At 35.2% G+C, this 15468-nt stretch overlaps 1 protein-coding gene across 1 annotated transcript in view; it reads left to right on the forward strand.

Annotated features, from left to right (window-relative positions):
* Positions 1–15468, forward strand: part of Dnah11 (dynein axonemal heavy chain 11) — a 318014-nt gene that overhangs the window by 80953 nt on the left and 221593 nt on the right. The window contains exons 29-30 of the mRNA XM_027932705.3: positions 10518–10667; positions 13376–13609. Of these exons, the coding sequence (XP_027788506.2) occupies positions 10518–10667; positions 13376–13609 (384 nt within the window). The remainder of the gene's footprint in view (positions 1–10517; positions 10668–13375; positions 13610–15468) is intronic.

A 15468-nucleotide genomic window follows, 5' to 3' on the forward strand; every position in this document is an offset into this window, starting at 1 on the left:
CAATTCATAAAAGAAGATATATTCTAATGGATAGAAAACATGAAATGTAGCTCAACTTCATAAGCAAGCAGAGAAATGCAAATTAAAACTGCAAGGATGGCCCAAGTTCTGCTTCTGGCAGAGATGGAGTAATAGGAAATGGATTTATTCTTCTGTCTAAAACAGACAAGAACTTTGACAAAATATATGAAGCAGCCACTTTCTAGACACTGGACATCAGAAGTAGAAGACAGTGATTCATAGCAGAGTGAGAACATGTGGAGTGAGCTCCAGTTTGCTGCTTTAAGAGAATTTTTAGACCATGGCATGTGAAGGGAATCCAGGAAGAATCCAATTTGGCTGGAATTTTCAGAGCAGAATACCAAAGAGGAAAGAGATCTCCAGAAACGTATGGAGAGGCTTCTTGGAATAGTCAGCAGAGTTTTTGATTAATATAAATATATATATTAAGGGAGCAACCCAAGCCTGGAGAAAGATTCATCTGAGAGAATTAGAGAATTAATTCCCAGTGTTCTCACAGAGCTAGAAATAGTGTCTATTTCTACCAACTAGCCTGGGAAACCCTTATTATTTATGGATAGAGTACTGACAAAGTCTTGTTGGTAATGGGGAATAATTAGCCCTAAACACTACTCTATCCAGGTCAAACATTTTTTTCTACCAAACAAATCTTAATAGCAACATCCATAAGGATCACACTGTCTCCAAGTAATTTAACTCCTTCCAGAACAAAACTCAGGAATATAAGAATAAAAATATATTCAGCATTGAGCAGAATAGAGTTCACAGTGCCTGGCATCTTATTAGAGGTTACTGGGTTTGTGAAGAAGCAGGAATATTCACATAAAACCAGAAATCAAAACTGACCCAGAATTGAGACAGATATTAGTATTGGCAGACAAGGACATTGCAAGTTATTACATCTGTATTCCATATGTTTCAAAAGTTAAGTAGAGAGATGGAAATTATAAGAAAGTTCTGTGTGCAATTGGACTTTATAACATGTTGAGGGTGGGAGGGAGGCAGGAAAGGAGACAGAAAAAATATTTCCAAAAAAAAGGAAAAAGAACAACAAAATTTAAACTTTTCAAATTGAAGGAAAGTATAGTATAAATTTACAGTTTCAAGGCACTCAATAGGCCCAAACACAAGAAACAACAACAACAAAAAGCATTGAATTGATGAAATTGGTTAAACCCAGTAATAAATAAAACTAAATATTGCTCATACAGTTATAGTATGTACAAAGGAGCAAACATAAGGATTACGACAGACTTTGAATAGGAAACAATGGAGTGAGCAGACAATAGACAGCAATTTAAATCTGTTATAAGAAAAAGAATCTGTCAGCCTAAAAGTCTTTACCCAGTAAACACATCTTTTAAAAATAAAGGCAAAGATATTTTCAGACATTCAAAAGCTGGAAAATTTCATCAGCAAACTGGCACTACAAGAAATGTTAAAGGAAGTGCTTTAAGCAGAAGGAAGATGATACCAGATGGAAATCTGTATCTATGCACACAAAAAATATGAACATTGAAATGTTAACTGCATGGAACTAGATGAAGCAATGCACATTAGCCATCCTTCAGAAGGCAGATGGTATGGAAAGAGCAGAAACCTTGAAATCATATAGACACCAGTTTAAATACTGACTGTTGATACTATCTTGTTGCTTTGTTTCAGAACCTAAATTTCCTCATGTGCCAAATGGGAAGACAGTATGTACTATCTCTTTGGCTTTTAAGTGACAGATAAATAAACTGTATAAAGAAACAAGAAAAGTTCTTAGCATACACATAATGTTGTAAAGATGGTCACAAGTTCTTCCCCACCCTGTACCTGTACCCTTTCTTTTCGAAATTTATTATTAGTGCATTCATAGTCATACATAATATTGAAGTTCGTTTTGGTATAATCGTACAAGCGTGGCTTATAATTTGGTCCAATACGCTCTCCAGTACTTCCCCCTTCCCTCTTCTCCTCCCACATCCTTTTCTCCTTTCCTCTACTCTATGAGTTTTTCTTCTATTATAGTTTTTTTTTTAATTAGTGCATTATAGGTATACATCAAAGTGAAATTAACTCCCTGTGGTATGTTCCTATATGTACCTAGGAAAGTTTGGTCAGACTCGTTCCACTGTTCTTTCCTTTTCCTGTCCCTCCCCCATTCCCTTCAGTCCTCTTCTCCTACCCCACTCATCTCTGTTCTATTTTCATTTCAATAGCTCTAAACTAGAAGCAACCTAAATATCTCTTAACAATAGAATGGTAATTACATTGGGTGACAATCACACAGTGGAGTATCACATGGCAAGGAACACAGACAAGCCAACAATCTAGGTTATACCTAATAACATGAATAAATCTCACTAATGTGATGTTGAGCAATAGAAGGTAGACACAACAGAACACATACTGTGTGAGTGCTGTTTTGGGAAGAGAATGCTCGTATTTATAAAAGATAATGTCCATGTTTAAAGAAACAGTAATTGCTATAGATATCCAGACTTCTGTATGTTAATGTTCTGTTTTTTGTTGTTGTTGTTGTTTGCAGGGGGTGCTTACTGGGGATTAAACTCAGGGGCACGAGACCACTGAGCCACATTGCCAGACCTATTGTATTTTATTTAGAGAGAGGGTCTCACTGAGTTGCTTAGTACCTCACTTTTTTTTGTTGTTGTTGTTGCTAAGGCTGACTTTAAACTCTCTATCTTCCTGCCTCGGCCTCCCAAGCTGCTGGGATTACAGGCCTGCGCCACCATGCCTGGCTTGATGTTCTATTTTTTAATGATGGTGGTTACAAGAGTTTTGTTCTCTTTCTTAAAATTTATCACATAGTATGCACTTTTTTTTGCATTTTTTCTTTATAAGTGTTTCAGTTTCCAAAAGTTTATTTGAAATATTCCAGCATTTGTGTTGGGAACACATTTATATAAAATTATACAATATATGCATGCCAAAGATTTTAAGGAAGAAACAGAATCAACCCCATATGCACTGATGTGTGGCTATGTCTAAGTTATCTTAATAACTAAAAAATCGAATTACAAAATGCCATATATACTTTGATTATTTTTGGTAAAAACAAATCTGGGTTATGTAAGTAATTTTGCATTCATTTTTGGAAGTTTGAAAACAGTACAAATATATAGAAGATGAGAATAATATGCTTCTAGATGCTCTTTTTGAGTATTTCTAGTTTTTTATGTGTGCCTATGCTTATGTCCTAACATATATTTTATTAAAACTGGAATATTCCCCTATAATATGTTTAATAGCTATAAAAGTTTTGTTTTATGTATGTGCCATAACTGATTTAACCAGATTTAGACCTCAACCATGTTACATATCCTTATACCATCACCAATATTATTATTTTTGAAATAAAATAGAACAATTATCTATCATTTTAACAGATTAGTTTAATGCCCCCCTCCCCCTGGTGGTGCTAAGGATTGAACCCAGGGCCTCACACATACCAGGTAAGCACTCTACCACTGAGCCATATTCCCAGCCCCTAGCTTAAATTTTTATACATGTAAAAATAACACTCATATTCTATCTTATTCTAGAGGATAATATGCACAAAGATAGGATTGCCTACATTTGGTCATTATTTACGTTACAACTGTGAAGATCCTGACCAAATCGATAAATGAGTCAATGAATACACATCAGTGAATCCTGTGGTTCTCACCAGGCCTGGAGTGGTACCAGGCTCTTTGTATATTTCATCTCAGTTAATGACTAGCAGCATCTTTAGATAGATTGGACAAATATGAGACTAGATAGTAGAGACAAAACCATGCAGTTTGAAAATGTAATTAGAAAATGAGGTGATCTCATCTTCTCTGCTTTCTAGGTAAACAGCAGCTATAGGTCATGGGAATTGACCAAACATTTGATCCCTGGATTGGTTAGATTTTAAATTATAAAGTTATATATGAGAATGTCTCTGGCTCTATTGACAGATGGTATAAATTTTTACATTTAATAAGAAGTTCTCCAGAACTGTGCAGGATTCTAATATGAATCTCCACTACCAAGGATTGAGTAAATAACACAGTGCCCTGACAACACAGTTCACGTTTCAGACACTATGGTGTGTTCATGGTGAGTGGTCGCAAACACAAACGTCATTGCTAGCTCTTCAGTTCACAGAAGTCACTGCTAAATAATAGATGCACATTATGATCAATGACCAGTTATGTCCCATCTTCTAAATTCTGTCAGTGGTAAGCCACTGTGCATCTGTCATTTTGTTTACACACAGGCAGCGAGGCTTTTAGTTTGTGACTTCCTTGTCTCTAGGATGAACCCATGTGATGTTTTATAACAATAAATGATGGAAGGAAGGAGTAACAAAGTTGAAAGTATAGCAAAGATGAAACACTTAAGGCTGGAAGCGAAATTTGGATCAAACATTGATGGCATTACAAGAGAGACAGCCAATGGGGAAGGGTGACCTGCACCATTCCACAGTCCAGATACACAGCGGGGCAGCGCACGTGCTGAGAATGAAAGCAGGGGTTGTGACAGAAAGAAGTGATCCCAGAAGAAGCCAGCAAAACAAGGAACCCTCAAAAACCTCACTTTAAAGGAACTCTCAAAGAAATTTCATGACCCTGGAAGCTCAGAGAATAAAATGCTGGTGGCCAATCTAGATTTGAAATGAATGTGACAGCTTGCTAAGGCACAGAAAAGATGCTCATTCCCTATCATAAAGTTGTGCGAGGAAGAGGAGGAGGAGGAGGAGGCAAGTCCTATTAGTAAGTTACCTCTGCAAACTTTTCTACAAAGGAAAACACTTAAGTGTCAGTATGCTTAACATCTTCAATCATGGTGTACTAAATATTAATTAATAGTTTTTTCCATTGTCTATTTGTAACCAACTGGGAGATTTCAATGTTTTGAAGAAAAAAAAAAAAACTTTAAAGGTCTTTGCACTACCATTAGTTGCCCATTGATTGTTGTTGCTCAGTGTGGTTTCAGCTGGTGTGGTCATTGTTATGATCCCACACAACTATGGGAAGCCAGCCTTTCTGTATTCATTAGTATATAGATCCATCTAATTTACATATGTCAAGGGACTATTATTTAAATTTTCATTACTCACCTTTTAGACCCCACTTAAAATATGATGAAGCTTTGACTCCTTTAAGCGTTCACTTTTAATGTATTCTTTTTAGTCATAAAATAAAACATCTTTCCAAATATCTAGGAAGAAGGAATTTTAATTTTGTGAGAAATGGAAAGAGATGTCATTAGATATGGAATTAATTGGAGGGCAATAGGATCCATGTTCTTTTTTTTTTCCTCTTTTCTTTTTTAAAGGTCCTATTCTCTCAGACTTTAAATAACAGAATGTGAAAACATCCTACTTCGACCAGGCCAGCTATAAGAAATGGGAGAACTGCATGCTATGAGGTTTGCATTTCCTGGCCACCGGCTGAGTGACTATAGGGCCAGAAGTTTTTTTGAAATTATTTTCTCACCAAAGCAATAATGTGTGAGGGTGTCTGATAGTTTAGGTCTCATTTTTCCTACAGCTTTTCAACTGGATATTATCTAAGCCCATTATGCAGTAGAAGCCATTCAACATCTGTGCACTTCCTGGCCACTTCAGCTGTGAGAGTGAATTGTTAGAATATTGCAGAGACTTTCTGTGTATAAATGTCCTTTGGGTAATGCGCAGGGATGGAGGAGAATATGATAACCTGAGCATGATCAGTCAGCTACCACTCTGCCTACATTTAAAGGAAGCGAGAATCTCAAAATCTTATCTATTTTAAAACTTCGAAAACTTCTTGATATGATTTTCTTGAACCCCAAAACTGCAAATACAGCAAAAACATAAAGGCTAAATACTTCAGAGATTAAATCACCTTTAAAGAGTTCTTTCAGATGTTGGTGTTCACCTGGTCATGAAAATAACTTACATGGGTTGCTTTTGTTTCTAGAAGCTGTTGTTGTATAGGCAAACAAGTCTGGTTAAACTGCATTTCAAGAAAAACTTGTTACAAACATGAAGCCCATATATTGGGAAATGTTATGAAGTTTCAAACCATCTACTGATTATCAACAACTTATTTTTTTCTGTTGAGATAAAATTCATATAACATAAAATTAGCCATTTTATTTTTTTCACTTTTTTGTTATTGCATTCTATACATACTAGTGAGATTTGTTGTCACATATTCATACATGCATACCATATAAAAATAAAACTTGATCAATATTGTTCCCCAGATTTTCCCCTGGAACATTTTTCCCCCTGTTTTTTTATTGGTACATTATAGTTGTATATATTTATATTGTTACATATTCAAACATGCACACTGTGCACAATATATTTTGGCTAATATCACTCCCCAGTGATTTCCCTGCCTCCCACCCCTTGGTTCCTTTCCCTAACTGATCTCCCTTTGATTTTCATTAGATCATCCCCATCTTTCTTTTCATTTTTCCTCTCTAGCTTCTGTGAATGAGAGAGAACATATGACCCTTAACCTTCTGAGTTTGGCTTGACTTAGCATAAAATTTTCTAGTTCCATCCATTTTCCTCCAAGTGCCGCAATTTAATTTTTGTTTATGGCTGAATACAACTCCATTGTGTATATATACCACATTTTCTTTATCCATTCATTCCTCTATGGATATTTAGAATGGTTCCATAATTAGCTCTTGTGACTTGTGCTACTATAAACATGTATATGCATATATTGCTATAGTATGATGACTTTAATTCTTCAGAATAAATACTGAGGTGGGTATAGTGAGGTCATATAGTGGTTCTATGCCTAGCCTTTTGAGGAACCTCCATACTGATTTCCATAGTGGTTATACTAATTTACAATCCCACCAACAGTGTGAAAGTTTCCCTTTTTATCTACATCCTTTCCAGCATTTATTATTAGTAGTAGTGTTTTTGTTGTTGTTGTTGTTTTTGATGCCAGGGATTGAACTCAGGGGCCTTAACCACTGAGCCACATCTCCAGCCCTTTTTACATTTTATTTTGAGACAGGGTCTCACTAAGTTGTTTGGGGCCTTGTTAAATTGCTGAGGCTGACTTTGAATTCACAGTACTCTTGCCTCAGCCTCCTGAGCTGATGGGATTATAGGTATGTGCCACTACACCTGGCTTATTTTTTGTATTCATAATGACTGCCATTCTGATGGGTATGAGATGAAATCTCAATGTGATTTTGATTTGCATTTCTCTACTTGCTAATGATGTTGAACATTTTTTCATGTATTTGTTTGCCATTTGTATTTATTTTAAGAAATATCTTTTTATTTCACTCACCCATTTATTAAGTGGGTTATTTGAATTTTGGGTGTGAAGTTTTAGTTCTTTATGTATTCTAGATATTAATTCTCAGAAGAGTTGCTAGCAAAGATTTTCTCCCATTCTGTAAGTTCTGGTTTCACATTCCTAATTGTTTCCCTTGCTATGCAGAAGCTTTTTAATTTGATGCCATACCATTTATTAATTTTGGCATTATTTCTTGAGCTTTAGGGGTCCTATTGAGAAAGTCATTACCTGTGCCTATATGCTGGAGTGTGACCCTAAGTTTTCTTCTAGGTGTTGCACAGTTTTTTATTTAATTCCTAGGTCTTTGATCCATTTTGAGTTGATGTGCAAGGTGACAGACAAGGGTCTAGTTTCATTCTTCTACATATGAATAACCAGTTTTTCTTGCACCATTTGTTTAAAAGGCTGTTTTTTCTCCAATGCATGTTTTTGGCACATTTGTCAAGGATATGACGACTGAAGATAGGTGGGTTTGTCTCTCTGCCTTCAATTCTGTACTGTTGATCTATGTGTCTGTTTTTATGCCAGAACCACACAGTTTTTGCTACTGTAGCTCTGCAGTATAATTTGAAGTCAGGTATTGTGAGGTCTCCGACATTGCTTTTGTGTCTTAGAATTGCTTTGACCATTCTGGATCTTTTTATTCTTCTAAATAAATTTTAGACTCTTTTTTTCTAGTTCTGTGAAGAATGTTATTGGTATTTTGATGGGGATCACATTGAATCTGTATATTGTTTTTGGTAGTATGGCCATTGTAACAATATTAATTCTGCCTATCCATGAACATGGGAGATCTTTCCATCTTCTGAAGTCTTATTTAGTTCCTTTTTTTAGTGTTCCATAGTTTTCATTGTTGAGGTCTTTCACCTCGTTGGTTAGATTTATTCCTAGTGTTTTGTTGTTGTAGTTGTTTTTCTTTGCTTGTTTGAGGATATTGTGAATGGAATTGTTTTCCTGATTTCTTTCTCAGTAGATTCATTGTTGGTATATAGGAAGGCTATTAATCTTTGTATGTTGATTTTGTAACCTGCTACTTCATAAAAATTGTTCATTAACTAACAGTCTGTTGGTGGAGTTTGCTGGGTTTCTGTAATGTCATGGTGGTTGCTCTTTTTCATCTCTAATTTTATTAATTTGGGTTTTCTCTTTTTCTTTTGGTTAGTTAAAGGGCTTGTTTTGTTTTCAAAGAACCAACTTTATTTCATCAATCTTTTGTATTTTTTTTTATTCTCAGTTTCATTGATTTTGGCTCTGATTTTAATTATTTCCTTCCTTCTACTGGTTTTGGAATTATTTTGTTCTTTTTCAAGGACCTTGAGATGCATCATTAGTCTGCTTATTTGGGATATATCTGATTTTCTCATGTAGGCGCTCATCTCTATAGACTTTCTTCTTAGCACTGCCATCATAGTGTTCCAGAGGTTCTCATATGTTGTATCACTATTCTCATTGGAGTCTAAGAATTTTTTAATTTCTTCCTTGATTTCCTCTGTTTGGAAAATACACTTTTGAATGATGAATGGGCCAATCTCCATGTGTTTTTATAGTTCCTATAGAGTTTCGTCTTGTTGTTTATTTCTAAAAATTGGCCATTTTAAAGTGTATGTTTCACTGCTATTTTTTGCTTTCTCAGTGTTACGCAACCACCATCTCTTATCTAAGTTCCAAAACATTTAATCACTCCAAAATAAAACTTTATGTCCACTAAGCAGTTGCTCTTCATGCTCCCCTTTTCCTATAAGCCACCATTCTGCTGTCTGCATCTTTGGATTTACCTATTCTTGGTATTTCATATAAATGAGATGATTTAATACATGGCTTTTGTGAGTGGCTTCTTCCATTTAATGTGCCGTCAGAGGTAATGTTCATCCATGTTGTTGTGTGTATGTGTACTTCTTATGGCTGACCAATATTGCTTTGTGTATCTATATTGTAGTTTGTTTATCCATTCGTCCATTGATGGACATTTCAGTTTCCACATTTCAACAAATGTGAATAATGCTGCTGTGAACAGGGGTGTACAAATATCTGAGTACCTTTTTTTTTTTGTCCTTTTAGGAGTACACCTAGGAATGGAATTGGTAATTCTATTTTTAATTTTGCAAAGAAAGCTGTTTTCCACTTAGTGGGATTTATTTGCTCCGGGTATAAGGAAGGAACATTTATTGTTCTCACTTCTGTTGCTTCCTCTCAATTGATCTCTGTCCTTTCTTTAGTCCATCCTGAGACAGATGATGGAGTGACATGCCTGAAGATAAAGTCTGTTGTTTTTGCCTTCCTGTGTGTGAGTCTGCTGGGTGGGAGGCCTATTGTGGTCTGTGCTGACATGACTGTATGTGTGGTGCTGCTGAATCGGGTTGTGTTTGGAGGCCAGTTAGGTTTTAGGTTTTATTCTAGCAGAACAGGTGCTGGTATTTTGTCTTTTAATATAATCTTAATCTTTCTTTAGCTGTTAAATTGTAATCTTCCTTGAGTCCAGTGTGCTACTTATTGGGTTCCAATGGTAGGTGCAAAACTAAGGACATAAGAAGTTATAATGCCAGAGGTGTGTGACCTTTATTAATTTGGCTGGGAATTGTAGATTGAAAATCTCATTGCCATTCACTTTTAGCAATGTTGACTTAAGAGAAATTCACCTAATACTTCAGTTTCAATTTCCTTGTCAATGAAAATAGGGAAATATAATCTATCTATCTATCTTATGCCACAAGGATGTTATGGGGCTCGCTGAAGTATCAGAGCAACTAAATGATAACAATGGACCCCCAAAATCATAAGATTCTAATTTGCATACTGGCTTCACATATTTTGCCAGATTTTTAACAATATACACTAATAAAATCTGAATTTTAAAAAATTGACTTCAAACATCACAGCAGAATGATTGTCCTCAGGAATAATGTCTATATAGAGAAGTTGGCAAGTTTCTAATCTTCAAATAGAAAACGGGGGACTTTGCATGGTAAGTATTCACCAGCCAACACGTGGTGATGAACCCAGATGCCTGGCTATTCTCTTTCAAGGTCATTTCAAGGGCTGAAATTTGATAAGTGACCTTTATTTTGAGGAAAACCATTTTGAGATTACTTTATAATTCTATAAGGTAAGTTTTGTAACTTCATGTAGCGTTATCTTTAGATTACCAGGCTACATCTGCAGTAAGAAACATTCTTATCTTTTCTAATATTCTTGTCTTAGGTAACACGTCACCTTGCCAAACTGTTTGACAGCATCACAGATCTGCAGTTTGAAGATAATCAGGATGCGTCTGCTTACAGAGCAGTTGGGATGTACAGCAAAGAAAAGGAGTATGTTCCGTTCCAAGCCAAGTGTGAATGCATAGGCCATGTAAGATTTGATTATGAGGTTTTCTATGCCAGGGGAGTTAAATTGAATAAGAAAAAAACAACTCATGTCAAATCAGGCTCTGGTTGGTCTTGAGTTAGGAGATTCCTGTTTGCTGATATCCAGTGTGAGAGGGGGCTACTGTCCCAAGCTTCCTGGTGACTGGTCATTTAACTTCAGCACCCAGCAGGGTGTCAGAGATCCTGGGAATTGAACTAGACAGAATGGACTATGACAAATGGAATGAGTGGACTCCAGAAGTACTAGCAAATACAGTCCAGTGACTTGACCTTCTACAAAATGTGCTCTGTTCCACCACTCCTCAGAATGCAGGAAGGGTTAGATCCAAGCAGTGTCCAGAAGTAGGGTGGTTTTAAAGAGGCTTGTGGTTCAATATTCTGATATGAATGTTGTAAATGGCTGCTCATAAATAAGGCTGATTGAGTTGTGTGCACAGAGGTAACAGAATATTTTCTACAGTTACAGTTAAATACCTCAAAAACACCCTTAAGAATTATCCACAGAATGCCTACTTATAACTTATGACAGAACTTTTGATATATGCAGATGATTTAGGGAAATTGCATCTTTTTCTGATGAGGCTTATGTATCTTAGATTAACCCACAGAGTAACCAAGGGAGTAACCTGTGTCAGAGAACTGTTTGGGCTGGGACAGGGAGTTCCTTATAAAGTGTTCTTTGCAGAAATGTGATTGCAAGCTTATTTTATAAGTGTTTCCTTTACTCTTCTCTGTTGCCTTTTAATATTGTACCAGAAAAATCCTGCCAAATGAAGGGGAAGCAGATGGTAGAATACTTTGATTAAAATATATTTTTTGATCTCTTGGGCTTTTAGGATATTATTATAATGATTAGAAGAAGTCACCATAAACTATCTTGACAAAAGTGTGCTGCTGTCTGCTCCCTCCCTAGCAGACTGTTCATCTCCTGGCATGGTGCCCAGAGGGGAGAGTCCAACTGATGGATGTAGTTGTCACTAGCAGGAACCCTTGATATTGAAAGTTTTTATGATGCTCTAATTTATTCTATATAAGCAATTTATGCAAGAGACTTGGGGACATATACTGCATTCACTTAATTGCCTTTGTTTTACGATACGATGCTTTTTACTTTCTTATTAAACCTTTTACATTTTTATAATTGTTTCCTCCAAATTTAGTCTATTTATTTGACAAGTATTTACTGAATATCTACGGTGCATTGTATGCCAAGGTAGGTTTTTAGGGACCCAGAAATGAATAAGATATAACCCTTGTCATTGAGGACTCCTTGGCTCATCGAGGAAATGTATATCACATTATGAGTAATAATGGGAGGTGACAATTGTTGCCATAGAAAGTTAGGCAGAAGGTTTTGAAGTATTAAAAAGGAAAGGATGTAGCAAGCACTCCTCAGAACTTAGTTCTGATCATGCTGAATTAAGTCAGCATTGTTGGTGTAGTCATTTGAACACCACGAGCTGGTATGTTGACTGCCACATGTGTTTGGTCTTCCCAAATGGACTGGAATGTTCTTGAGGACAGGTGGCTGTATTGAGGACATGAGCCACAGAGTATATAGGAGCTGCACACATAATGACTGATTTACTGGCAGAACTTGTTATCTGGTGTCTTTATGAGTTGTGCTTAGTGATTAAAGCAGAGATACAGGACTCTGTTTTTTAGATCAGGGACCATTAACTCAAACATTAACAAAGCCCAGCTAATAAGAGATGTTGGGGCCGTGACCATGATGGTGCTTCCTTTTTTCGTACAGAAGAAGATGGATAGCTCATCAGCCTCCCCACTTCTCTTGAGAAGATGTTCTAGGAATGCTGCTTCCATCTTCACAAGAGAAGGGGAAGAAATCAGTTGTAAAATCTTCAGTATCTCACATGGTTCTAGAATTTATTCAATATAGTCTTTTTTGGCTGTACTCAATCATTTGCAAATAGTTATGAATCCTTTTACTTATTGATATTTGCAAATGAAGACAGATGCATTATTAACAAAGTACATCTGAACAGGGTGGAAAACTGACTAAGATATATTTGTGGGAACAAAATAAACTTGAAATGAAATTTTTTTAAAAAAAATTAACTTTCACAAGTCAGCAGTTGTCCTCTTTTTTATGTTCTCTTGCTGTCTTATTTTTGACAAGTGTGAAGATTAGAACCACTAGCGAATATAATTAAGATACTTACTAACAACACTGTCATGAGATTCAGAACTATGAAGTTATTAGAGAATTTTCAGGAGATTTAAATATTATCAGAAGATAATTTTTTAGAAATCAGTTTTCCATTATCCCCAAAACTCTTGAATATGACTCAGACCTCAGGTGGTGCTGCATTTGGTTTCTCAAAACACTGTCGGAGCTGGGGAGATTCTTGGTCTAGAACCTCTTAGTCTTTAAACCTGGAAAATGAATAATAGAGAACCCATGCTCTGTTTCGGCTGTGGAAACCTATTAGGCAGCTGGTATGTAAAATGCAATGAGGTGTGTCAGCATGAGAAGACGGGCTCATGTAGGAAAAAGACTTCATTAATCATTTGATCATTTGCTTATCCTCCCCTCTGTAGCTTTCTATAGGACTTTAAAGTGAATCCACACAAGGTCTTGCTTGCTGCGTGGCCTAGAGCTGGTGGGAAGGTAGAATGGTCCTCCTTCCATAGTTAACCCTATGCTACACATTCCATTTGTTTCTGAAGGTGGAAACTTGGCTTCTGCAGCTTGAACAGACCATGCAAGAGACGGTGCGCCAGTCTATCACCGAAGCCATAGTGGCCTACGAGGAAACACCCCGGGAACTGTGGATTTTCGATTTCCCAGCTCAGGTTGCACTGACCAGCTCACAAATATGGTGGACCACAGATGTTGGAATAGCCTTCAGTAGGCTGGAGGAAGGCTATGAAACAGCCCTGAAGGATTTCCATAAAAAACAGGTATTTTTATAGGTTTATGATTTTTGACACTTGAAGGGACTTAAAGAGGTAAGTTTCATTCATTCCTTTATCATTTACATTTGGATAAAAATACATTCTTAGTTTTCCATCCTTTGGAAGATGTGGTATTGGTTTCTATTTGAGATTATGATTGAATTTAAAGAAGTGGCTGATTTCTTCCTAGGGTGCTGTCTCTGTAATTCTAGTGCCTGAAGCTAAGTACTTAATTTTTATTTCATGGACATAAATAACTGAGATAATTAACTAAAACTCAATTTTATTATTCTCTGATAAAAATTACTTGCTGGTTAATCTGCTAATAATTGCTTTTTTATTACAACTGTTTTATATGTAATAATGACATTTTAAAATACTTAGTTAAAATAATATCCTGTCTTAACTTTTAGCTGTTGTCAATCACTGCTCAAACTTAAATCTTTCAACAAGCATATTTCTACTTATTTTACTCTAAATTTTTTTCTCTTAATTTTTCTCCCTTGCCTTCAACTTGTCATTTCTGTGCTTTTTTGAATATTTGCTTCTTATAATAATAATAATGATATTTTATAGATTATATCAATTTTATTTTCAATTTCATGATTTAGTATATGTTTATTGGCAAAAATACAAAAGAAGAAAATATGCTCATAAAATTAATGAAAAATATTTTTTTAAAAGCAAAATATAGATTCACTTTCTAGAAAAAACATTTGGCATATAAACATTTAAAGTTTTTCTTCTATTAACTAATTCTACCTTTGTGTGAGTGTATAGATGCCTATCTCTACATAAATATGTATCAATTTGTACTATTTATATATAAGTATAATTATACATATATAGTAGATGTATATCTATATTGGCAGGTATGCATAGAAAAGTATCCGTTTCTTTTACATGCCATATATTTTATTTGGTTAATTAATGTTTTCATTCAATATATTATCAGCCTTTTTTCTCATCATGATTATACATCAAATTTACACTAAAAATAACCAAATGGTATTAATTTATCTGGAAATTCCAGCAATTTTTTCCTCCCTCTATTTTCTTTGGGTTTCCTCTGATTGTCCAATTCTTAGGCAGGCTCTCGATTCTGTGGTTCCAGGGATAATGTTTGTGCTCTCAAGGCTCTTAAATTGTTTTGACAATTTAAAGTTCATAGATGAAAATCATTTATTCTGATCTCTAGTATCTCCTCTTTTTTAACAATTACTTGCCATTATTTTATGTTATTTTTTGAACCCTATTAATTGTGACATTATTTTAAATTGTACTTAAATTTACCAATGTTTTTTAGCAATGACTTATTTAATTTTCATCCCATTTCCTATTTCTGGATTTAATTCGTCTCCATAGTAGACCTTTTAGCAGTTCATGCAGTGAATGGTTGATTATCATTGGAAACCTTCTGGTTCTTTGTCTTTTTTATTTTGACTTTTGATATTTTTGCTAGGTATAGAATTCTAAATTGAGAGTTATTTTCTTTTCAAACTTTAAAACTATTTTTCCATTATCTTGTGGGTTTTATTTTTATAAAAGCTTCAGTTAAATTTGTTTTTCCTTTGTAATTAGTCTATTGGTTATGGCTGCTTTTAGGTGTTCTTTTTGTGGTTCTGATATTTTATTATACTATACATTATTGTAGGGGTTTTTTCCCCTTCAAATTTAGTATGCTAAAGACTCGGTGAACCTGAATCTTCATTTATATGTCTGTCTTCAACTTCAGAAAAATTTTCTTCCAGTTCTGATTTGAATAATTCTTTCTCTCCATTTGCTCTATTTTCTTCATCTAGAATTTTATTATATATTGAAACTTCTCATTCTGCCCCCTCCATCTCTTAAACTGTATTTTAAAT

The sequence above is a fragment of the Marmota flaviventris genome, chromosome 1 (assembly GCF_047511675.1).
Source record: "Marmota flaviventris isolate mMarFla1 chromosome 1, mMarFla1.hap1, whole genome shotgun sequence".
In the NCBI taxonomy this organism is placed as follows: Eukaryota; Metazoa; Chordata; class Mammalia; order Rodentia; family Sciuridae; genus Marmota; species Marmota flaviventris.